General features: G+C 37.0%; 4 protein-coding genes and 1 pseudogene across 8 annotated transcripts in view; all 5 read left to right on the top strand.

Moving 5' to 3' along the window:
* LOC111490240 (cytochrome P450 71A1-like) overlaps window positions 1-16,985 on the top strand; it is a 29,243-nt gene extending 12,258 nt beyond the window's left edge. The window contains exons 2-3 of one of the 3 annotated variants that reach the window (XM_023138785.1): window positions 6,058-6,684; window positions 6,888-7,040. In XM_023138785.1, the coding sequence (XP_022994553.1) occupies window positions 6,061-6,660 (600 nt within the window). In that variant the 5' untranslated portion in view covers window positions 6,058-6,060 and the 3' untranslated portion in view covers window positions 6,661-6,684; window positions 6,888-7,040. Of the gene's footprint in view, window positions 1-5,984; window positions 6,685-6,887; window positions 7,041-11,095; window positions 11,121-16,794 lie in introns of those variants that run through there. The other 2 variants (XM_023138784.1, XM_023138786.1) reach the window with 2 other exon arrangements.
* LOC111490237 (serine/threonine-protein kinase AFC2-like) lies at window positions 1,151-4,685 on the top strand. 3 transcript variants are annotated; one of them, XM_023138779.1, is made up of 11 exons: window positions 1,151-1,391; window positions 2,040-2,232; window positions 2,542-2,722; window positions 2,824-2,872; window positions 2,968-3,082; window positions 3,294-3,385; window positions 3,473-3,632; window positions 3,712-3,776; window positions 3,860-3,957; window positions 4,042-4,144; window positions 4,223-4,685. In XM_023138779.1, exons 1-11 carry the CDS (start codon window positions 1,290-1,292, stop codon window positions 4,370-4,372), a joined length of 1,308 nt encoding a protein of 435 aa, XP_022994547.1. In that variant the 5' UTR covers window positions 1,151-1,289; the 3' UTR covers window positions 4,373-4,685. The 3 variants fall into 3 exon arrangements, with proteins under 3 accessions (XP_022994547.1, XP_022994548.1, XP_022994549.1); XM_023138780.1 differs by having other exon boundaries at window positions 3,476-3,632; XM_023138781.1 differs by lacking the exons at window positions 1,151-1,391; window positions 2,040-2,232; window positions 2,824-2,872; window positions 2,968-3,082 and having other exon boundaries at window positions 2,559-2,722; window positions 3,476-3,632.
* LOC111489948 (cytochrome P450 71A1-like) lies at window positions 7,115-7,854 on the top strand. Its single transcript, XM_023138350.1, has 2 exons — window positions 7,115-7,406; window positions 7,484-7,854. The coding sequence occupies exons 1-2, from the start codon at window positions 7,115-7,117 to the stop codon at window positions 7,852-7,854; spliced, it is 663 nt and encodes a 220-aa protein (XP_022994118.1).
* On the top strand, window positions 8,944-11,193 carry LOC111490235 (annotated as a pseudogene).
* On the top strand, window positions 14,796-16,821 carry LOC111490236 (cytochrome P450 71A1-like). The gene is made up of 2 exons (XM_023138778.1): window positions 14,796-16,079; window positions 16,186-16,821. The coding sequence occupies exons 1-2, from the start codon at window positions 15,156-15,158 to the stop codon at window positions 16,786-16,788; spliced, it is 1,527 nt and encodes a 508-aa protein (XP_022994546.1). The 5' UTR covers window positions 14,796-15,155; the 3' UTR covers window positions 16,789-16,821.
* Window positions 16,986-25,340: the final 8,355 nt, after the last annotated feature.

Below are 25,340 nucleotides of genomic sequence, written 5' to 3' on the forward strand. Positions count from 1 at the left end.
TTCGCGAAGAAAAAAGAAACTTGCTCGAAAGATACACATGTTGTATTCAAAGAACGAGTTAGAATGTGAAAAAGTAAAGATTCGAGACATAAATGGACATGATTCAAATAAAATATTAGGTGTCATAATCGCTAATAGATATTGTCTTCTTTAAGCTTTTCTTTCTAGGGCTTCCCCTCGAAGGTACTAGGAATATGTTTCTACACCCTTATAAGAAATACTTGGTTCACCTCTCTGACCAATATGAGATCTCACACGCCAGGTCGAAGCAAGCTAACACCTAGTATCACTGCATTGAGATGACAAAGTCTTAGACAAACGACACAATAAGATTCGATTAATAGATAGAGCAAGATCAAGTAAAAGCACGAGTAACAAGTTAAAGTCGATCAAGTGATAAAAAATTTGACAACAAGAGACGATACAACTCGATCAAACTGACGAGTCTACTCGAGGAAAAGTGAGAGGAACAAGCCGAGGTCGAGGCTAAGGTAAGGAGCCCTCGACCCACTCAAAATTCACAAGGAGCTATAAAACATGCACGAGAACTTGTATTTTTTTAAAACGCTTAAAAAATCGATCTAAATAAGTCCATAATTGTGTTTAATGGTTGATTTAAAGTCATTTATGGGAAAATCAATCCAATGAACATTCGAGTTTTTTTTAGACAGTTCTAAGCCCATGAAAGAGATATCGGCCCATTTAAGGCCCAATATATAATATATTCTAGGCCCACATAATAATTTAATTTATTCTAAAATTTAATTTTGATGTCATTGATAGCATAAATTAGATTTTATAATTTGGAAATATTTAAAATTTAATTATTTTGATAATTTTAAATATTAAAATTAATTTTTTTATAGTTTAATGAAACTTTATAAATGATTTGTAGACATTATAACCTTTAAATTTGATTAAGTTATTAATTTATTGAAATTATAAAAATTAAATTCATAATTTAGTTTATATTTTAAGATAAATACGAAAAGCCAACCGAACCATGGTTAGGTTTAACCTGGATTGGTTAATAAAATCATTGACCGAGTTTGGAAAAGAGATTCCCTCGAAATCAACGGTTTCTTCTTCGCAACGTGGACGGTTAGATCTCTCTCATCTCCCTCATGCTTCGTCGTTAGGTTAAAATTAGGGGTGCTTTTCGGTTCTATTCCACAAATTTCCTTCTGAGGAAGAATATTTCTTCTCATCTCCTTCGTTCCGAACGCTCCAATTCTCTGGTTTTTCGATCATCTTTTTCAATTCGAGATTCTGCTTTTTTCTGCGAGATCATGGAGATGGAGCGCATGATTGAGTTTCCTCACACGCATCTTGATCGTAGGCCCCGAAAGAGGGCTCGTTTGGGCTGGGACGTTGTCCCCGAGGCCCCTAAGGTATAATCTCCGATCCTCTCTTTCAGATCTGATTTTATTTTGGGTTGATTTTGGTTTTGTAGATCTAGATCTGCCGGATTTTTCTTTGTTTAGGTATGTATTAGTTTCACACGCCGAGGTATCATTTCTGATCAAAGTAGTTTAAGAAGGCCTTTCGTTCTTTTCTCTTTGTTATCTTAGATTTACGTTTTTTGATCGCTGATTCTCGTTTTTTACCATCGAGATTCCTGATTTTTCTATGATTATAGACTATTTTCTTGAGATTTATTTATTGAACTGTTGAGATAACGAGTTTCTATTGTATTTTTAAGCTCGAATGAATTATCTTGTCAGATCAGGTAAGTGTATTTTATTTATTCATTTAAATGGATGCTTATGTTTCTCTTGTTATGTATGATTTTTACTTTTAATTTCACCTCCTTTCCACGATTTGTTTAAATTCGGTGATTCCCTTTCCTTGCTCCAATTCCGTGTTTTTTAACCATGTATCTGCCTTTTATTTCATCACTCTCTTGAGTATTTCCTCTCATCTGTATTCATTCAACAAAATCTTGCATTTTCTTATGTGTTGTGGAAAATGAAGACTGTGGGTGAGGATATTAGGTCTAGGAAGGGCAAACTTTTATATGAATGGGTGACTGTGTGTAGGCCCAGGTAGGAATATGTTGTGGACAAGAGATTGGGAATATGCCAAGCTTTGCATCTTCAAAAGCACCATCAGATCATTCTTCTGATCCACTATTTGTTAAGGGAGTGGCTCGAAATGGTTCTCCCCCTTGGCGAGAAGATGACAAAGATGGGCATTACATGTTTGCGCTTGGAGATAATTTAACTTCTCGCTGTAAATACACTTGACTATGATCAAATGAATTTTTATGTTGTATCAGAATTTATCATCGTAGCTTTCTTCTCTTGTGAATAAGGTCCTTCGGTTATTTAAACGAAGGCTACAATTTCTACTTTCGCTTTCAATTGAAGACTGTATTTTAAACAATGTCCATCATTGTCGCTTACATTTATTTTCTTTTTTCAAAATTTGCCTCATCATCGTTACTTTGGAATTGCGTAGGATAGTTAGGTTTTTGGAAATTATCTTGTCTTTTCCTATGGTTGTTACTAACTTAATCTGTCAATTTTTCTTCTGTGCCAGATAAAATACATAGCAAAATGGGTGAAGGTACATTTGGACAGGTTTTAGAATGCTGGGACAATGAAAGGAAGGAAATGGTTGCTATTAAAATTGTTCGTGGAATTAGGAAATATCGTGATGCAGCTATGATAGAAATTGAGGTGTTACAGCAACTTCAAAAGCATGATAAAGGTGGCAACCGGTGAGTATCTTTTTTGTTCCAAGTCTTCCTTACTGCCATGATTTGCTCTGTAGCTCCTTTTTTCCTTTGAGGCTTTGGTTAAATGGCTTTATTCCTTGCAGTTGTGTTCAAATACGGAACTGGTTTGACTATCGTAACCATATCTGTATTGTAAGTATAAGGCTGTTTTATCTTTAGATTAATTTCCCCGATTCACTAAATATGGGGAATTAAGATTTTTGGGTGAACTTGGATGGTTATAACAGGTATTTGAGAAGCTTGGGCCAAGTTTATACGATTTTCTACGGAAAAACAATTACCGCTCCTTTCCCATTGACCTAGTTCGTGACATTGGCAGACAACTGTTGGAGTGTGTAGCATGTGTGTAGTATTTTATTGAACCTAGTCCTTTCATTTTCCATTTTTGTAGTGTCTTGTTTTCATTTCAAAACACTCCGCACATTTCTTCCAGTTGAATGGTTATTAGTATCTGTTGTACGACGTTTCCTGCAATTTTATTTAAAACGTATGTCTAGTCAGTTCTAATTTTTTGTTTTGTATCCTAATGATTTCTTTGATACTTGAAATCCAGTCATGCATGACCTACTAATGGTACATACTGACTTGAAGCCTGAGAACGTACTGTTGGTCTCTGCAGATTATGTGAAAGTACATGACTATAAGGTACTTATGTTTTATGATAGTTTCTTTGATTTTTTTTACTTTTAGTTCTCTGGGCTAAGCTTTGCTAATTACTTTGTCCATTTGCAGCAGAATTTGTCTCGGTCACCAAGGGATAGTTCCAACTTCAAAAGAGTGCCCAAGTCAAGTGCTATAAAGGTGATTGATTTTGGTAGCACCACTTATGATCGTCCAGATCAGAATTACATCGTTTCAACGCGCCATTATCGAGCACCAGAGGTTATCCTTGGTAAGTAATTTTGATTTTTGTAGTGCTACTTGCGGTGTTTTTATTTATGTTGAACTTGACCATATTATTAACTGTGTAGGTCTTGGATGGAGTTTTCCTTGTGATATATGGAGTGTTGGCTGTATCCTTGTTGAACTGTGCTCGGTATGTGTCTTGTTTGTATGTAATACGACTTTAGCAGAGTAAGGTTCGGTTTTGTTGAGTTTTCAAGTCAATATCTTTTTCAGGGTGAAGCACTCTTTCAAACTCATGAGAACTTAGAGCACTTGGCGATGATGGAGCGTGTGCTCGGTCCTTTGCCACATGAGATGCTGAAGAGAGTAGAGTGAGTATTTAGCCCTTGGTGTGTGTGTTATGCAGTAAAGAAGAACCAAAATGCTGAAATTTATTCTTTTTCGTGTATCCATAGTCGGCATGCCGAAAAGTACGTTAGAAGAGGTAGATTAGATTGGCCAGAAGGAGCAACCTCGAGGGATAGTATAAAGGCTGTTCAAAAGCTGCCTCGTTTACCGGTTTGTATTTTGATAGTGTTTCGACATGGCTGGTGCCTTTCGTTTTCAACACTAATTATATCGTTGTTCAATATGCAGAACTTGATAATGCAGCATGTAGACCATTCGGCGGGTGAATTGATTCATCTTGTTCAAGGGTTGCTTCGATACGAACCTGCCGATAGACTAACGGCACATGAAGCCCTAAGGCACCCATTCTTTACAAGGGATCCCTTGAGGAGATTGTAGTTTTTATTAGTGGGGGACGTAATAAACTGACTGGCATAGCATTTGGGCTTTTCACACTCGACTTCATGCAAACCTGTGTATAGCCGCATTGGATGGATGGATGGACGGACGGGCGGGCGGACGTATCTGCAAATTGTTTAACAAATACTTGGAGTTGGACGTGGTAGACAAAATTGTCAACAAAACACTTAATTTCTCTATATGAGTGCTTGTGTATATTAATTTTCATGTATATTTTTGTCTTCACTAACGTATTGGATTGGTAATCAGACAACACATTTGTTCATCAATATAATTACATCAATTATATCTCCACCACCACATTTGCAATTTCATTTTGCATTGAATTATGGGACTATGCTATTTGTGTTGAAACTTGGGATAATGAAATTCAAAAACAATAAATCCTAGCAGTCTCTCACAAATCGAATAATTTCTACCGAACTCAACTCTCGAATAATTTCTGCCGAACTCAACTCTCGAATAATTTCTGCCGAACTCAACTCTCGAATAGTTTTTGCCGAACTCAACTCTCGAATAGTTTTTGCAAACTCTCAAATCCTTGTCTAGTGTTGCAAGGTCAAGGAAGTTGGTGATTTAAGACCGAAGCCTTGGTGAATGGTGGTGGCGGTAACTATAGCGGTCTTAAGGTAGCGAAATTTCTTGTTGGGTAAGATTGATTTGCACAAAAGGCCGAAATTTCTTGCTAGGTAAGATTTAATCCGCACAAAAGGCGTATGGGATTGAAGCCCTATTGAACGGCTGTAACTATAGCGGTCTTAAGTTAGCGAAATTTCTTGTTGGGTAAAAAGGCGTAATGATCTGGACACTGTATTATCGGAAAAATTTAGGTTTAGAAAATTAGAAATTTTTTTATTTTGTTTCTAACCCACTTTTATAAATCTGATCTAAATTTCAAAGATTTCAAAAATACATATAAGAAAAAGAAGAGGCATTATGTGTGTTCAAGAAGTTCAAAAATTGAAAACCTTGCGCATCGACCGGAGTGGCGAGTTCTTATCCCAAAACTTCTCAAAGTTTGCGAAGAGGAATGTATCAAGCGTCAACTCACTAAACCTACACTCCACAAGAAAACATTGTGGTTGAATGAAAAAATCGTACCATAATGAACACGCAAGTCTCGGCAATTTGCTGGGGTGAGGCAATATGACATGTGATTTATCTTCTAAACCGTTAACCAACAAAGGCGATGGACACTCGTAGCCCTTACAAAGCATGGTTCGTCAAAACACCTCAATGTGAGTACCTAAGAGTCTTGAGTTGTACAACACCTGTTAAGACTACAAAGGCATATATCAAAAATCTTGATGACAGAAGCTAATAAATGGTGTATTTTGTGTCGAGGATGAGACCAAAGCACATAGGCTGTATGATCCAGTGTGCAAGAATGACGACCAACGTTTACTAACTAAGATATACTATATCCCAAACTTGAAGAGTAATAACGAAAGAGTAACTTTAGGAGAATTGTTAGTAGACCTAGTAGAATAAGTTATATAACTTATTGGACAACTATAGATTCTTTTTCATCCTTTTATTTGTTTTATATATTTCGATCCTTGGGCCATTTTCAAAGAGAAAGACTTCTATTTTTTTTGTTTGACAAAAATTTCATTATCTTTGGGAAAATCTTAGAGGAACCCACTTTTGATGTTGGATTGCAGGACATGTTTGTTGCAGGAAGTGACACAACAGCAGCAGCACTGGAGTGGACAATGGCAGAGCTGATGAGAAATCCAGCTGCCATGAAGAAAGCCCAAGAGGAAGTAAGAACAATAACAGGAAAGAAATCAAAGATCGAAGCCGAAGATATTCAAAAGATGGAGTATATTCAGTTTGTCATAAAGGAATCTCTAAGGCTCCACCCGCCAGTTCCTCTGCTAGTGCCACGCGAAACAGCAGCAGATGTGGAGATCGATGGCTACCATATTCCATCAAAAACAAGAGTTTTTGTGAACGCCTGGAAAATTCAAAGGGACCCCGAATATTGGCTCAATCCAAACGAGTTCATTCCAGAGAGGTTTATGGATAACAGTTTAGTAGATTACAAAGGCCAAGACTATGAGTTTATTCCGTTTGGGAGTGGGAGAAGGAAGTGCCCAGGAATGCCATTTGGGGTTGCTTCATTTGAACACGCCTTGGCTAATCTTCTCCATTGGTTTGATTGGAAGCTTCCCTGTGGCTGTGAACTGATCGTTGAAGAAGAAAGTGGGCTCACCGTTCGCAAGAAAATCCCTCTCCTTCTCAATCCAATCCCGTATATCTAATCATATATGAATTATTGGGGTTCTTTAGTATGTTATTAGTTTGATATGTATTTATTCGTATGCTACGAATCGCGGTCAAATACTTAGGATACAAATTATTTTTTGAAATGTGACTAGCTTTCGACCAAATATGGTTCATCTACTAGACCCTTTGGCAGCCTGGAATAACCAACAACTTGACCGTTAGTCATACTCATGGTCTCTACTTAGCACTCAGTGCGTTGGTCGAGTGGTTCCACGAAGGTTTAGTAGACTAGTAGAATGTTGTATGACAGTTTAGATCCAGCAACAATTTCAAGCTCTGAATCCCATCTCTTTTTCCATATGCCTTTTCTTCTTCTTCATACTTCTGCTAAAGCTGTTCAAACGCAAGAAACCCAACTTTCCTCCTTCACCACCAACGCTACCCATCCTAGGCAACCTCCACCAATTAGGTGCCCTGCCACACCAATCCATGGCAGCTCTTTCCAACAAATATGGCCCTCTAATGCTCCTAAAGCTTGGCCAGAAGCAAGCCCTCGTGGTTTCATCACCAAAAATGGCTAAAGAAGTGATGAAGACCCATGACATCAAATTCTCCAACAGGCCCCAAACTACTGCTGCACACGAATTGCTGTACCAATGTCAAGACATTGGCTTTGCTCAATATGGTGAGTACTGGAGACAAGCCAGAAAAGTGTGCGCTCTTGAGCTTTTTAGTGCCAAAAGAGTGGACTCTTTTCAGTACGTAAGGGATGAAGAAGTTGGTGAGCTGATAAGGCTAGTGTGGGCGGTGAGGCTGTGAATCTTAGCTAGTCGTTCCTTCAAACCTCCAACAATATAGTGTCGAGATGTGTCTTGGGAGAGAAATTTGAGGATGAAAATGGGAATAGTAGATTTGGGGTCACAGTCAGAAGGGCTATGGTGCTAATTGTGGCGTTTTGTGTAGCTGATCTTTTTCCTTCTCTTTGGTGGATTGATATTATTAGAGGGTTCATTAAGGAGTTGAAAGATTGCTCCAAAACATTGGATACATTTGTTAGTAAAGTGGTTGAAGAACACAAGGCAAAGATAAGAGATGGTGTTCTAACTGATGAATCTAAGAAGGATTTTGTGGATATCATGTTGCAGCTCGAAGAGGACAACATGATTGACTATCATTTCTCTCTTCACAACCTCAAAGGAATGTTACTGGTTTGTTTCTTGTCCATTTAATTCTCAAAGCGATCCTACTAGTTTATTTTGATTTGTTTATTTATATCGATGTCCATTTAACCTATGTGGTCTTTTTCGTTCTTTCCTTATGTGTGAGATCCCATGTTGATTAGAAACAAGAAAGACATTCTTTATGAGGGTGTGGACGGTATGCCGGTGAGGATGTTGACCCCCAAGGGAGTGTGACACCAAATGGTATGCCAGCGAGGATGCTAGTTCCCAAGGGGGTGTGACACCTGGTGGTATGCCAACAAGGATGTTGGGCCCCAAGAGAATGGATTGAAACAAAACATTTTTTATAAGGGTAGACGGGTTGGGTGTGATACCTGGTGGTATGCCAGCGAGGATCTTGGGCTCCCAAAGGCGTGGATTAGAACGAAACATTTCTTATAATAGTAGATGCCAGCAAGGATGCTCGGCTCCCAAAGGGGTGGATCAGAACAAAACATTCCTTAGAAGGGTAGACGTGTTGGGTGTGACACCCAGTGGTATGTCAGATAGGAAGCTGGACCCTCAAAGGAATAGATTGAAACGAAGTATTCCTTATAAGGGTAGAGGTGTTGGGTGTGACACCCGGTGGTATGTTAGATAGGAATTTGGACCCCTCAAAGGAGTAGATTGGAATGAGGCATTCTTTGTAAGGGTAGACGCGTTGGGTGTGATAATCGGTGGTATGTCAGCAAGGACGCTGAACCTTCAAAGGAGTAGATTGGAACGAAACATTCCTTATAAGGGTAGACGCATTGGATGTGACACCAGGTGGTATATCAACAAGGATGTTGGACTCTCAAAGGAGTAGATTGAAACGAAACATTCCTTATAAGGGTAGATACATTAAGTGTGACACCCCGTGGTAAGAAAGGGCACTAGACCCTCAAAGGAGTAGATTGAAATGAAACATTTCTTATAAGGGTAGACACATTGGGTGCGACACCCAGTGGTATGTCAACAAAGACACTGGACCCTCAAAGGAGTATATTGAAATAAAACATTCCTTATAAGGGTAGACACATTGAGTGTGACATCCGGTAGTATGTCAGTAAAGACGCTGGACCTTCAAAAAAGTTGACATCCGGTAGTGTGACACCTGTGATATGGTGGTATGTGAGTGGTAGTATGCGAGTGACGACTATAAATAAAGGCAAAAAGAACTCAGAAATTCACAAACAAGATAGTGAGAAAATGGATTTGCCAACGAAGATCCACCAACAATTTCAAGCTCTCAATCAAATCTCTTCATCTCTGTGCCTTTTCTTCTTCTTCATACTTCTGATAAAGCTCATCAAAAGCAAGAAACCCAACTTCCCTCCTTCACCACCAACGCTACCCATCATCGGCAACCTCCACCAATTAGGTGCCCTGCCACACCAATCCATGGCAGCTCTTTCTAACAAATATGGCCCTCTAATGCTCCTAAAGCTTGGCCAGAAGCAAGCCCTCGTGGTTTCATCACCAAAAATGGCTAAAGAAGTGATGAAGACCCATGACATCAAATTCTCCAACAGGCCCCAAACTACTGCCGCATACGAATTGCTGTACCAATGTCAAGACATTGGCTTTACTCAATATGGTGAGTATTGGAGACAAGCCAGGAAAGTGTGCGCTCTTGAGCTTTTTAGTGTCAAAAGAGTGGACTCCTTTCAGTACGTAAAGGATGATGAAGTTGGTGAGCTCATTGACAGGATTCGTAAGGCTTGTATGGGCGGTGAGGCTGTCAATCTAAGCCAGTTGTTTCTTCAAACATCGAACAATATAGTGTCGAGATGTGTTTTGGGAGAGAAATTTGAGGATGAAAATGGGAATAGTAGATTTGGAGACACAGCCAGAAAGGTTATGGTGCTAATCACGGCGTTTTGTGTAGCTGATCTTTTTCCTTCTCTTTGGTGGATTGATACTATTAGAGGGTTCAATAAGGAATTGAAAGATTGCTTCAAAAGATTGGATACATTTTTTTAGTAAAGTGGTAGAAGAACACAAGGAAAAAATAAGAGATGGTGTTGGAACTGATGAATCTAAGAAGGATTTGTGGATATCATGTTGCAGCTCCAACGGGATGACATGTTTGACTATCATTTCTCACCGATCAACCTCAAAGCAATCGTACTGGTTCGTTTTCTGTCAAAGCAATCGTTTATGTCCATTTAACCCATGTGGTTCACCTAAAAGAATCCTGTTTAAATGTAGAATAGAAAGGAAAGTAGGGAGATATTTTTTCTCTAACTAAATAGGAACATAGGAACAGGAAAGGTATTATATTCCTCATCTTCGATCTTGTGCTGGTCATATATATAAAAAGAGAGATTTTGAAAAATTAGGTATAATATTATATCATCCAAAAATAAATGAAGACTTCCCTGTCTCTTACTTGTGGATATCTCTAATTATCATACACTGCTTATGACAAGAAGACTTCCGAGGACATGTATTTTCATATGTGGGGAACCCTTGTTCCAATCCTAACAGTAATACATGAAAAATTTTACGGAGATGAAGATTGAAATAGGAGACAGTGATGGAGAAGATTTTCTCGTCCCTACCCTATGGACATCTCTCAATTTTTGTTTGTTGTGGACAAGAATTTCATCCTCTTTTGGAAAATTTTACAAGAACCCACTTTTGATGTTGGATTGCAGGACATGTTTGTTGGAGGATGTGACACAACAGCGACAGTACTAGAGTGGACAATGACAGAGCTGATGAGAAATCCAGCAGCCATGAAGAAAGTCCAAGAGGAAGTAAGGACAATAACAGGAAAGAAACCAAAGATCGAAGCTGAAGATATTCAAAAGATGGAGTACATGCACTGCGTCATAAATGAATCTCTGAGGCTCCACCCGCCAATTCCTCTGCTAGTGCCACGAGAAACAGCAACAGATGTGGAGATCGACGGCTACCATATTCCATCAAAGACAAGAGTTTTTGTGAACGCATGGAAAATCCAAAGGGATCCCGAAAATTGGCACAATCCAAACGAATTCATTCCAGAGAGGTTTATGGATGACAGTTCAGTGGATTACAAAGGCCAAGACTATGAGTTTATTCCATTTGGAAGTGGGAGAAGGAAGTGCCCAGGATTGTCATTTGGGGCTGCTTCATTTGAACATGCATTGGCTAATCTTCTCCCTTGGTTTGATTGGAAGCTTCCCAGTGACTGTGATCTGAGCGTCGAAGAAGAAAATGGGCTCACTGTTCGCAAGAAAACCCCCCTCCTCCTTAATCCAATGCCATGTCTCTAATCAAGTTTAAATAAATAATTCTCATGTGGGTCACTTTATTATGCTATCATATTTTGTGTAAACAAGTTTATTGGTAGTTACTAACCATAAATAAGTCATTTATCTAAACTATATTTGTCACATGAGACACTTTGAATTCGACTCTGTAACGATCCTAGTTATGAACATGAGTTTTCTAAGACATAACTCTAATTGATTTTAATGATGATGAACATACGAAGGCTAAGACATACATGTTACCTAGGGTAATATGTGAATGATGTACAAAGTTGTGTCTTAAGAATGATTCAAAGATGAAAATTGTAGGGACCTCATGCATATTGTGTATTTATATACATCGGGTTACTTTCCCATTTATGATGATGAGTAGGGATGCATACACTATGATGATAATAATCATCATCATGCCTCACATGATATTCGGGGGTTTGCTGACCTCCAGACGTCTAGCTACGGACAACTAACTCGACTATGATGGGTCCAAGGGGTGCGAACCGGTTGGGACTCACGCTTGCACGTGTGAGTCATGTGTAGGGAACACTAAACATTCAGATTTGTCTGGACTGGAGGCCACCTTTACGATGGTTTTAACAATAGGTCCCTAATCATGAGTTGCATGCGTTTGTATTCGTTGACCCCAATAGTGGGGTCACTTACTCAAGTTGTGTGCTACTTCTATTTCAGGTAAAAGCAAGGTAGCCTTGTACGGTTGACAACGACATCGTAAATAAAGACTATGACACATGCATAAGATAGTAGTATTGTCATACGTAAGTTAGTTGAAATTTAGGGTCGTTACAATTGATATAGAGATCTAAGTTATAGATTCGGTAGACTAGCCTACGAGATAGGTTTGACATGTTCCATGGTCCGACCATAGATGATCTGTCACCGTCAGGTATGTCATACATAAGATAAGAAAAGAAAATGTTGTTGATTGCGTATTTTGTTACTGCTCGATCATTATCAAATATAACTCATTACTAAATTTTGACACTATTGACTGTATTATAGTCGACTGCATTATTGTTGACTTATTTCTATGTTTATTATAATATAGAATATGATAGGGTTTACCTATGAATATTAATGTATTGATGGGTTTAGATTTAGTAAGATTTGTACCGTGAATGAGGGAGCTATAGTTTTGTAAGCTACTAAACACTAGTATATGCATGAAAATGATTTTGTTATGGAAGGTCAGATGTTTCAGTCAGACGTCTCGAACATAGTTCAAATATGTAGTGTTATGACCATAGATATGAGAAGGAATGTATCAACATATACGCACAATGAAGTAGATTGAAGTGATAATGACCCAGAAAACTTGATAGATGACAAAATCTTATAGTCTGCTATAGATATTAAAAGTGGTACTGCCGAAAGAAAATTTTGTCACTATGTAGTGTATAAATATGAAATTAAAGTATATGTATGAAAAAAAAAAAAAAAATTATGAGCTAATACCATAAAAGTTGAAACACTCTTGTAAATGACACAAGTGCTTTTAATGGAAGCTGAGTTTTGGAAACAGTGAGACGTAGAAAACCTTTTTGCCTTACCACTAATTAGAAAATTTTAAATCTAAGTTTGAGAACAACTGCAAGTATGAAAGTCGTTATCATCAACGTCCATACTCATCATTATAAATGGGGAATTAACTTGATGTATATGTACACACAAAATGCATGAGGTCCCCCTGTAGTTTTCATTTTTAAATCATTCTTGTGACAACTCTATACATCATTCAGACGTTACCCTAGGTAACATGCAGGTATGGGTCGTTATAAGTTTATCATCATTAGTATCAATTAGGGTTGTGTCTTAGAAAACTCGTCATCATAGTGCATCATGACATTTAATACATGCACATCATCTTAATATGGAATATCATCATACTAAGTCATCCTCATCATTATACATCATCATGTTTTCGTTCATCATCATCATCATGTCATCATGTCATCATGTCATCATGTCATGTACATCATCACATCTTCATACAACGTGAAACATAAATAATACGTGCAAGGGCCACTGGGCACGTGTAGTCATACATAAGACAAGTCTTCCAACTAAGCCGATAGTAAGGTCACTTACTTGGTTAGCCTAAGCCGAAGCTACTACGACTCTTTGATGTTAGCTTAACATTACTCTCTGAAATTTAATTCTACGCAAGGAGTCTTTGCTCCTTGCTAGCTTAATGTTGCTCTATTAAATTTAATTCTATTTAAGAAGTCCAACAATCATAAATTAAAAAAAAATTTACAATGAGAACTGACTCGTCTAGTTTTGCCTAAAATACTTTAAACTTATTCAAAAATTTAAATGAGTTAAAAGGTAGTCATACTAAACTTAAAAGCTTTCGAAGAATCGAAACTAGAAAGAAAGTGTTCGAACGTATCATATCCAAGATGGATCAACCAAAATGCTAACGTTAAGCTATTAGAATGTGTACTCTCCGACTTGAACAACCTTATACATGATAGGTCAAATACGGAGCAAAATTTCTTTTTTATTCTAACATTTTTTTTGGTTATTACATAGGTAGGGCCCTCATGATAAAATCCACAGGGGTTCAAGATCCGTCCTTGACGGCCATTATTTTCGCTCTTTTCTTTTAATTATTTAATGTTTTTTTAAAGAAAATAGGACAATCTAACTGCCTTCTTATAATTATTTAGTTTTTCTAAAAGTAATTATTTAACTTTTATTTATTTATTTATTTTTTTTTGTTATGATATTACAACGTTGTTTTTTGTGTTTCTTAAAAAAAAAACATATTCGTTGAAGTATAATGCAATCCAGCTGTAAATTCAAAAATTTTAAATTGTTAAAGATAAATAAATTATATGAAATATTTATAAAAATATTTTTGTATTTAATTATAATTTAAAAATTTTATTGTTAATTATAGATTTTTAATGATATGTTCGTTTTTAAATAAATAAAAATTAAAATTAAAGTTTTTGTAAAAAAATAAAAAACATCTTTTTATCAATCTAATATAAAAACAGTGTTTAAATCGTCTCAACTCATATTATTGTTTTTTTGAAAGAAAATATAAATTAAAATAATAAAATAAGTTGATATATGAATTGAAGTTTTTATTTGATAAATAAAGTGTATAAATTAATAATTCTTATCTAAATTTCACACATTTCAAGAATATATTATAATAATAATAATAATAATAATAAAGATTTTTCTTTAAATAAAAAAGAATAAACAAATGGGAGAAATTCAAGCTCACCAAATGCGTGCGTCGGGGATGACGGCCTTAATTTTTAATATTTATTTATTTGCCTTCCATTTAATTTTCAACAAATATTCCAATAAAGGGAAAAAAAAAAAAAAAAGCCTATTGTAATGTGATTAAAACCAACTTTATTTTATATATTTTTCTCTATAAAAATATTTAAATTTTAAATAATTAAAGCACCGTATTTTAGGTGGAAGATTCACATGTCTAATTTTCAGATTTTATGTGATATTTAATAATTTATAAAGACAGTATAATAGATGTGTCATACTAATTATTTTAATATTTTTTTTAGGAATCAAATTAGACATTAATGTTGGTTTGATTGGTATAAGGTGTTTGTTTTTATTTCCTTTTGTTTGTTTGGAAAGTTGGTGTCTTTTTTCAATTTTGTCCTTCTTACTATTGTATTTTATTAGTCGTCCACTAATACGACGAGCCAAAATGGATAATATCGGTTAGTGGTGAGCTTGGGTTGTTACAAATGGCGACATAGGGTAGTGTGCCGACGACGAGAATGCTAGACCCTAAAAGGGTATAACACTAGGTGGTATGTCAGTGAGGATGCTGGACTCCAAGGAGTGTGACACCGGGTGATATGCTAGAGAGGACGCTGGCTCTCAAAGAGTGTGACATTTGATGGAATGCCAATAAGGACGCTCACTTCCAAGAGGTGAATTGGAATGAAGCAATTTTTATAAGGATCGATGCGTTGGATGTGACGCCTCCGATTACACGCGGACAACTATAAATACAGGCCAAACGAACTCAGAAATCCACAAGCAAGCGGAGTGAGAGAGAAAATGGATCTCACAAGAAAGATCCAGCAACAATTTCAAGCTCTCGATCCCATTTCTTTTTCCATATGCCTTTTCTTCTTCGTCATAGTTCTGTTAAGGCTCTTCAAACGCAACAAACCCAACTTACCTCCTTCACCACCAAGGCTACCCATCATAGGCAACCTCCACCAATTAGGTGCCCTGCCACACCAATCCATGGCAGCTCTTTCCAACAAATATGGCCCTCTAATGCTCCTAAAGCTTGGCCAGAAACAAGCCCTTGTGGTTTCATCACCAAAAATAGCTAAAGAAGTGATGAAGACCCATGACATCAAATTCTCCAACAGACTACAAACCACTGCCTCAAAGAAATTGCTGTACCAATGTCAAGACATTGCCTTTGTTCATTATGGTGAGTATTGGAGACAAGCCAGAAAAGTGTGCGCTCTTGAGCTTTTTAGTGTCAAAAGAGTGGACTCATTTCAGTACGTAAGGGATGATGAAGTTGGTGGGCTCATGGACAGGATTCGCAAGGCTAGTGTGGGCGGTGAGGCTGTGAATCTAAGCCAGTTGTTCCTTCAAACATCGAACAATATAGTGTCGAGATGTGTCTTGGGAGAGAAATTTGAGGATGAAAATGGGAATAGTCGATTTGGAGACACAGCCAGAAAGCTTATGGTGCTAATTGTGGCGTTTTGTGCAGCTGATCTTTTTCCTTCTCTTTGGTGGATTGATATTATTAGAGGGTTTGATAAAGAGTTGAAAGATTGCTTCAAAACACTGGATACATTCTTTAGCAAAGTGCTTGAAGAACACAAGGAAAAAATAAGATCTGGTGTTCTAACTGATGAATCTAAAATGGATTTTTTGGATATCATGTTGCAGCTCCAACAGGACGACATGGTTGACTATAATTTCTCTTCTGACAATCTCAAAGCAATCGTACTGGTTTGTTTTCTGTCCATTTAACCCTCGAAGCAATCGTTCTAGTTTGTTTTTTTTGCACGGATGTCCATTTAACCTGTGTGGTCCTACTTTTGATGTTGGATTGCAGGACATGTTTGTTGGTGGCAGTGACACAACAGCGACGGTACTAGAGTGGACAATGACAGAGCTGATGGGAAACCCAGCAGCCATGAAGAAAGCCCAAGAGGAAGTAAGAACAATAACAGGAAAGAAATCAAAGATCAAAGCCGAAGATATTCAAAAGATGGAGTATATTCAGTGTGTCATAAAGGAATCTCTAAGGCTCCACCCGCCAGTTCCTCTGCTAGTGCCACGCGAAACAGCAGAAGATGTGGAGATCGACGGCTACCATATTCCATCAAAAACAAGAGTTTTTGTGAACGCCTGGAAAATCCAAAGGGATCCCGAATATTGGAAGAATCCAACAGAGTTCATCCCAGAGAGGTTTATGGATAACTGTTTAGTGGATTACAAAGGCCAAGACTATGAGTTTATTCCATTTGGGAGTGGGAGAAGGAAGTGCCCAGGAATGTCATTTGGGGTTTCTTCCTTTGAACAGGCATTGGCTAATCTTCTCCATTGGTTTGATTGGAAGCTTCCCAGTGGCTATGAATTAAGCGTTGAAGAAGCAAATGGCCTCACTGTTCGAAAGAAAACCCCCCTCGTTCTTAACCCAATGCCATGTTTCTAATTGAATTTAAATAAATAATTCTCATGTGGGTAACTTTATTATGCAGTTATATTTTGTGTAAACAAGTTTATTGGTCGTTATGAATTTATCTAAACTATATAGGTCACATGAGACACTTCTATCACATAGGGGGTCTCCCGTTCAAAAAAAATTGGATGTGTAGTACATCCCTATATATACGACCCACACGTGCGAACGTGGGTCCACCAAAAGAGCTCGCACACCCCCTAGCCTTGTATAGTTAAGCTAGCTGGTTGTAACCGGACGTCCGGAAATACAACAATCCCTTGAATATCATGCAAGCATGATGATGATGATCATTATCACAGTGTACATCTCCGTACTCATCATATAAAAGAAGAAGTAACTCAATGTAAATAAACATACAATATGCATGATGTCTCTATTATTTCCATCTTAAATCATTCATGTAACACAACTCCATACATCATTCACATATTACTCTAAGTAACATGCATGCATAACCTCTCGTACATTCATCATAACATCATCGTAACACATCATAATGTCATATCAAATCACATCATCATACCACATCATAATATCATATCGAATCACATCATCATAACACATCATAATGTCATATAAACAGACATGACACGTGCAAGGGCCACTGGGCACAAGTCATCATACATAAAACAAGTCTTCTGACCAAGTCGATAATAAAGTCACTTACATGGATGGTCATACAAGCAAATATCGTGCTAACCTAGGATGGATCAATTCATGAATATAATGCAAAATACAAAGAAGTGAATAACCAAAATGTCTGAGTACCTTGGATTCACGAAACAAACACAAGCCTAAAATTTTTTAGGAGCTAACCATGGGTCAATCCTAGCAAAAACTTCTTCGAACAAGGTCCGAGCATCAAGTAAACCAAACAACACATGCCCAAAAGTAAACTAATCCCTTGGACTGCTACAAAAAACCTCATCAAATTTCAAAGTAGCACGATCTAATTCTAAATTTTCACCCAATTGAGCACATCTAGCATATTTTTTTCATAGTTGCAAGATCACTAACCGACTCCATTGAGTTTACCATTATAGAACTCAATAGTTACATCGACCCATTCAACATCATATTTCGATTCTCCTATTCGAAAAATGAACATCAGATCTAACAATTTCATCTCCGTCTACCAAAACAATAGGAAATGTTTCAAAAAAAGGTCAACATACAACATACAAAAACTTTCGAGGAATGGGCCAAATCATGTCATTTCTCGAGATGTCTTTATAATGTTTCCTTCTCCAACATGTCTTTATAATCAGCACTTGTGCCCTTTAGTTCATAACTTATGCCTTAAAGTCATGTACTTGTTCCGACATTTGGCCCTTGACTGTCTTGTCAACATCCTTGTTTCGACATACTCGAGTGTCTTAACCTTACTTGGGATCTTACAAATTTTCACCCTCTTAAGCACTTTCGTCCTCGAAAGTTCATTGTTCTTACCTTGTCTTGGGGTACTTATCCTTAGTTATGTCCTTTCAAGTTTCTTAAGGGTTCATTTGTAGGTTTTTCATTCTCCAACATGTCTTTATGATCAGCCCTTGTGCCCTTTAGTTATTTACTTGTGCTTTAAGACCATGTACTTGTTCCGACATTTGGGCCTTCACTGTCTTGTCAACATCCTTGTTTCGACATACTCGAGTGTCTTAACCTTACTTGGGATCTTACAAAATCTCAACCTCTTAAGCACTTTCGTCCTCGAAAGTTCATTGTTCTTACCTTGTCTTAGGGTACTTATCCTTAGTTATATCCTTTCAAGTTTCTTAAGGGTCCATTTATAGGTTTTTCATTCTCCAACATGTCTTTATGATCAGCCCTTGTGCCTTTTAGTTCTTAACTTATGCTTTAAGGACATGTACTTGTTCCGACATTTGGGCTTTCACTGTCTTGTCAACATCATTGTTTCGACATACTCGAGTGTCTTAACCTTACTTGGGGTCTTACAAAATCTCAACCGCTTAAGCCCTTCGTCCTCGAAAGTTCATTGTTCTTACCATGTCTTGGAGTACTTATCCTTAGTTATGTCCTTTCAAGTTTCTTAGGGTCCATTTATAGGTTTTTCCTTCTCCGACATGTCTTTATAATCAGCCCTTGTGCCCTTTAGTTCTTAACTATGCCTTAAGGCCAAGTACTTGTTCCGACATTTTTCCCTTGACTGTATTGTCAACATCCTTGTTTAGATATATTCGAGTGTCTTAACCTTACTTGGGGTCTTACAAATTCTCACCCTCTTAAGTAGTTTCTTCCTCGAAATTTCTTTTTCTTATCTTGTCTTGGGGTACTTATCCTTCGTTATGTCATGCCAAGTTTCTTTAGGGTCCATTAATAGGTTTGTCCTTCTCCGACATGACTTTATAATCAGCCCTTGTGCCCTGAAGTGCTTAACTTATGCCTTAAAGCATGTACTTGTTCCGACATTTGGCCCTTGACTGTCTTGTCAACATCCTTGTTTTGACATACTCTAGTGTTTAAACTTTACTTGGGATCATACAAATTCTCACCATGTTACGAACTTTCGTCCTTGAAAGTTCATTGTTCTTACCTTGTCTTGGGGTACTTATCCTTAGTTATGTCCTTCCAAATTTCTTAAGCGTCCATTTATAGGTTTGCCCTTCTCCGACATGTCTTTATAATCAATCCTTGTGCCATTTAGTTCTTAACTTATGCATTAAGGTCATGTACTTTTTTCGACATTGCCACTTGACTGTCTTGTCAACATCCTTATTTCGACATACTCGAGTTCTTAGCCTTACTTGGGGTCTTACAAATTCTCACCCTCCTACGAACTTTCATACTTGAAAAATCATTGTTCTTACCTTGTCTTAGGTACGTATCCTGAGTACCCCAAGACAAGGGTCCATTTATAGGTTTTCCCTTCTCCGACCTGTCTTTATAATCAGCCCTTGTGCCCTTTAGTTCTTAACATATGTCTTTAGGCTATGTACTTGTTCCGACATAATCGAGCATCTTAACCTTACTTGGGGTCTTACAAATTCTCACCCTCTTAATAAATGTCGTCCTCGAAAGTTCATTGTTCCTACCTATTTTCGAAGTTTCTAAAGTTTCCCATCTCCACCATGTCTTTAATCAGCCATTGTACCCTTTAGTTATTAACTTATGCCTTAAGGCCATGTACTTGTTTCGACATTTGCCCCTTGACTGTCTTGTCAACATATCCTCATTCCAACATATTCGAGTGTATAAATCTTACTTGGGTTCTTACAAATTCTCACCCTCTTATGAACTTTCGTCCTCGAAAGTTTATTGTTCTTACCTTGTTTTGGGGTACTTATCCTTAGTTATGTCCTTCCAAGTTTCTTAAGGTCCATTTATAGGATTGTCCATCTCCGACATGTCTTTATAATTAGCCCTTGTGCCCTTTAGTCACTTACATGGATGGCCATACAAGCAAATATCGTGCTAACCTAGGATGGATCAATTCATGAATATAATGCAAAATACAAAGAAGTGAATAACCAAAATGTCCGAGTACCTTGGATTCACGAAACAAACATAAGCCTAAAATTTTCGAGGAGCTAACCATGGGTCAATCCCAGCAAAAACTTCTTCGAACAAGGTCCGAGCATCAAGTAAACCAAACAACACATGCCCAAAAGTAAACTAATCCCTTGGACTGCTACAAAAAACCTCATCAAATTTCAAAGTAGCACGATTTAATTCTAAATTTTCATCCAATTGAGCACATCTAGCCTATTTTTTTCTTAGTTGCAAGATCACGAACCGACTACATTGAGTTTACCATTATAGAACTCAATAGTTACATCGACCCATTCAACATCATATTTTGATTCTCCTATTCGAAGAATGAACATCCGCTCTAACAATTTCATCTCCGTCTACCAAAACAATAGGAAATGTTTCAAAAAAAGGTCAACATACAACATACAAAAACTTTCGAGGAATGGGTCAAATCATGTCATTTCTCGAGAACAATAGCTAAGAGTCCTGATACTACCTCTTGGATCTGGAACCTATTGGAGGAGATCTCTGGGCTGAATGGGCTATTGCTTCACTGCTGAATAGGTCTGAATATCATGATAATGGCCTCTTAACGGTAGGTAGAATGGGAATAGACTCAAAAGTTTCTCACGTTCCTCAAATCACTCAAAATCTTATCACTGTTGCTCGTTTAGCTCAAGAAATGACTGTTTTGTCAAGGACAAGGCAACAAGGAAAGTAATGCTACAAAAGGTACTTAAGGAAGGTCTGTATCAGTTGAAGCTACCACTCCTAGGATCTCAGCTCAAACACATCAGCTATGTCTCCTACTCCTACTGTGAATAGTTTAAGCTCAAACACATCTCCTACTGTGAATAGTTTAATGTCTATGGCTAATGGGCTGATCACATGTTGAGATTCAGTTCCAGATTACACTGAACAAGTTGGAGAAGCCCTAGAAAATATGGAAATCCCAAACCAATCTAATTATCTGATGCAGACAAGGTCTAAAAGCGGTATTCTTTACATCTAAATACTGGAATTTCTTGGTCTAACACAAACATAAAGCTTTGTCAAATGAGTTTAATAATCAAGAACCTATGTCGGTGTTCATAGATATGAGAATGGACTGTACTCTTAAGGCTTGTTCAAATCCAACTGTACAGCACATGATGGTCAGGTAAATGACTAATCCTAATCCTATAGTTTATGTAAGTGCAATTGGGCTTCACAATACACATCCAGAGATTGCATGCATAATTAGCAAACTGACTCAATATTTGTAGAATCGCAATACATTACAGCAGTCAAAAGTGCACAGAGATATCTACAAGAAACTTCAAAGCATGGTTTATGCAAACCCGAATCACAATCATGTGATTCGGGGGTTGAAGCTATAACAGCCCAATCCCACTGCTAGCAGATATTATTCTTTGTGGGTTTTCCCTTTCGGGTTTCCCCCTAAGGTTTTTAAAACACATTTGCTAGGAAGAGATTTCCCCACCCTTATAAAGAATGCTTCATTACCCTCCCTTAAATCGATGTGGGATCTCGCAGAAGCCTTCATGACAGGTGATGGGTACAAGCCCAAGTGCATGCTTCTCAAGTAATAGATGGAGAGTACTCCAAGTATTGAATATTAAAGGAATAGATGTAACAAAATTCAACTGAGCAACAAAAACTCTCTGTAACGTTTGTGACTCTAACCAAAGAAAATAGTGATGATTTTGTGGGTTTTATAGTATAGTTGATAAAAAGAAGCTAAAATGATGACAAAAGTAGTAATGAGAAAAGGGGATTTAATCCTGGTTCAACTCCAAGGAAAATGCGCCCACTAAGAGCCCAGAAGTTGCACCTAAATAGGGGACTATGCTTATATGTTGCCATTTTGTATGCTTATATGTTGCTATGCCTGGGTTTTCTAAGAAGCTCCTAATTTTGGTGAACTAACTAGCCAAGAACAGGAACTTAGAAGGAACCTTTAGGTAACTTATTTATTTATAATCAAATCAGAAAGACTGGAATGTACAATGTTCCACAGGTTTTCCTGACTTTGATGTGCTACTTGGGAGAGTATACATTCACTATGTTTGAATGGAACCAAAAACAATGGCATTTTTTAGTCTACAAGTGCCAATGAACTTGGGAGCATAGAAGTGGGACGTGACACTAAAGCTTTGTAACTTGGAAACCATCTCTGTTACAGCTTATAGACAGAAAGATGAATGCAAACCACTTGTCATGTGATCAATACAAGAAAATTATTTGGCATAAGAGCTCCGATAAATTTAAAAACCAAAAGAGATGATTTTTACACCATGTTCTGTTGAACCTACAACATTATAATTTAATTCTTTTGGTTTAAAGCGGGTTTTCCTTATTTTTCTACGTTATGTAAAAATATTGAGATAAAAATGTAGCAAATATGTTACTATTTCAGGTATTGTTTTTGTTTTGTCCTTATTATGATTTATGTTTTAGTCTGTCTTCATTGGTAAATTAACTCGGTATACATGTTTATTATATATATATTTGTGCATGCTCACTCTGTATGCTCTCGCCATTGAACCATTCACAACTTAATGTATTAGTAGAATCCTTTCTGGCTTTCACTGTTATTTTGTGATGCATTCCTTAATAGAATGAGTTTTTATATCAAAGCATCATAAATTCTACTCTAATCATAGTGAATCGGCTCTTGATCAGCTGTAAAATTTATTTTTCTTGCTACTGAGTCGATGATTCGGTCATGATTTAAGAATCTTGTGGACAATTAAATTCTAGGGCGCAGTCAGCTAGCTTGAGTGGAAGTCATGGCTTAGTAGCAAGAAAAATAAGTTTTACTGCTGATCAAGAACCAATTCATTGTGATTAGAGTAGAATTTATGATATTTTGATGTAAGAACTCATTCTATTAAGGAATGCATCACAAAATAATAGTGAAAGCTAGAGAGGATCCTACTAATACATTAAGTTGTGAATGGTTCGATGGCGAGAGCATACAAGAGTGAACATGCACAAATATATATAGAATAAGCAGGTATACTGAGTCAATTTACCAATGAAGACAAACCAAAACGCAAAACATAATAAATAAAAACAAAACAAAAGCCGTGCCTGAAGTTAGTAACATAACATATGACTACATTTTTATCCCAATATTTTTAAGTAACAGAGAGAAACAAGGAAAACCCGCTTTAAACCAAAAGAATTAAATTATAATGTTGTAAGTTCAACTGAACATAGTGCAAAATTCTATCTCCTTTGGTTTTCAAATCTATTGGAGCTCTTTCCATTTCTAAAGATGCCAAATAATTTTATGGTATTACTCAGCATAACAAGCATAACAAGTTGGTTTGCATTCATCAATGTGACAAAGCCATGACTTCAAAATGTGACTTGGGTTTTGAGCTTGTTATGTGCCCTCGAACATCAGGGTGACCAAGCCATGACTTCCACTCAAGCTGACTGCCCCTAGAATATTTGAAGTCGAATCTCATACTTCAAGCCAAATTTCTTATATCCAAAAACCTATAATTTTTTATGGTCTATTCGAACATATAGTGTTTCATTTACCACTAATGGATCGGTTTCCTATTAAAGAAATTGAGGTCGAATCTCATACTTCAACCCAAAATTCTTATACCCAAACTTATCTTTCTTCCATCCTTCCATAAATACTTGCTCCGGCATTTGTTCTTTTTTAATGTCTTCTCAACATCGTTTGTTGAGATTACAAAGTCTTCCTTTATCATACTTGAGTTTCCTTATATCTTAGAGCTTATCGTCTTCCTTATGGTCAACAAATCTTGACATAATCAACATTGTTCCTCCTTATGGTCAACAAATCTTGACATAATCAACATTGTTCCTTCAAGGTTGTATCTTAGAGGTTCCTTTTGTTTCTTTTTGTACAAGGTGGCTTCTAAGGGTCTTAAGTTCTTCTTGGTGCCCTACTTAATCCCTATAACTACCCTTGGCCTTCCTTAATCTTTGTACTCTCGAGCCTCTACTCTTGTCCTTAAACATTGATCACGTTTTCTTATTTGTGGATGAGGCTTGCAACGAACTAAAAACATACAAAATAGTGCTGATTTTAAACTTGAAACTTCTGGAAGGTCCATTGGAAAAATCTACTCCGATGAGGATGTTGCTAACGTCATTTTTCAACACCAACCGTTAGATCTAAACATATCTAAGTCTTCTAGATCATATCCAAATTTGGGACAAATCCAATAGCTGAATCTTGAGATATGAAAGATTTTTTCTAGCTGACTCCTGCTGTAAACCAATCTGGAAATAATTTCTGGTCAGGGGCATTTTTGTAAATAATTGAAGCATAGGGGTATTTCCACATTTTGAGTTTTTATTCTGAAAATCCAAACATTTTCCAAAAACTATTTACCCATTTTTGGTCGTTTTTACCTTCTTGAGCATTTTGAAATTCCTTCTCTAATAAGGAATTAAAAATTCGAGAAAGTTTACTTAAAATTGGAAAAATGACATTTTGTTGGCACTTTATGCTTAGTATGCTTATAACGCATTGAGAATCTCTTCTTTGACCCCTTAACCTTCCTTTGGTCTTTTAATCATTTTTTTTTATGCCTTGAACTTACTCGAGTGTCTTAACTTTACAAGGGGTCTTACAAATTCTCCCCCTCTTAAGAAATTTTGTCCCGGAAAGTTCACTATTCTGAGCTTGCCTTGGGTTACTTGTCTTTAGTTATGTCCTTCCAAGTTTCTTGAAGGTCCTTTTACAGGTTTGAACTTCTCCGACATATCCTAATAATTTGTCCTTGTGGCCTTTAGTTCTTAACTTATGCCTTAAGGCCATGTACTTGTTCTGACATTTGCCCCTTTTGAAAGTCTTCTCAATATCTTTTATTGAGATTGACAAGTCTTCCTTTGTCATCCGTTTTTTCCTTATATCTTAGAGCTTATCTTATTCTTTATGTTTAACAAGCCTTGAGATAATGAAACTTGTTACTTCAAGGTTGTATCTTAGAGGTTCCTTTTGTTCCTTCTTGTAGATGACGGATTCTTAGGGTCTTAAGTTC

The sequence above is a fragment of the Cucurbita maxima genome, unplaced genomic scaffold (assembly GCF_002738345.1).
Source record: "Cucurbita maxima cultivar Rimu unplaced genomic scaffold, Cmax_1.0 Cma_Scf00015, whole genome shotgun sequence".
NCBI classification, from domain to species: Eukaryota; Viridiplantae; Streptophyta; class Magnoliopsida; order Cucurbitales; family Cucurbitaceae; genus Cucurbita; species Cucurbita maxima.

Bases quoted from the DNA above. Each gene is read 5' to 3' on its own strand.
- LOC111490237 (XM_023138779.1), top strand. From the start codon at position 1,290: ATGGAGATGGAGCGCATGATTGAGTTTCCTCACACGCATCTTGATCGT. The intron at 3,386-3,472 runs GTACTTATGTTT...GTCCATTTGCAG, and splicing joins TGAAAGTACATGACTATAAG to CAGAATTTGTCTCGGTCACC. The intron at 3,958-4,041 runs GTGAGTATTTAG...GTGTATCCATAG, and splicing joins GAGATGCTGAAGAGAGTAGA to TCGGCATGCCGAAAAGTACG.
- LOC111489948 (XM_023138350.1), top strand. From the start codon at position 7,115: ATGGCAGCTCTTTCCAACAAATATGGCCCTCTAATGCTCCTAAAGCTT. The intron at 7,407-7,483 runs GTGAGCTGATAA...CCAACAATATAG, and splicing joins CGTAAGGGATGAAGAAGTTG to TGTCGAGATGTGTCTTGGGA.
- LOC111490236 (XM_023138778.1), top strand. From the start codon at position 15,156: ATGGATCTCACAAGAAAGATCCAGCAACAATTTCAAGCTCTCGATCCC. The intron at 16,080-16,185 runs GTTTGTTTTCTG...GTTGGATTGCAG, and splicing joins ATCTCAAAGCAATCGTACTG to GACATGTTTGTTGGTGGCAG.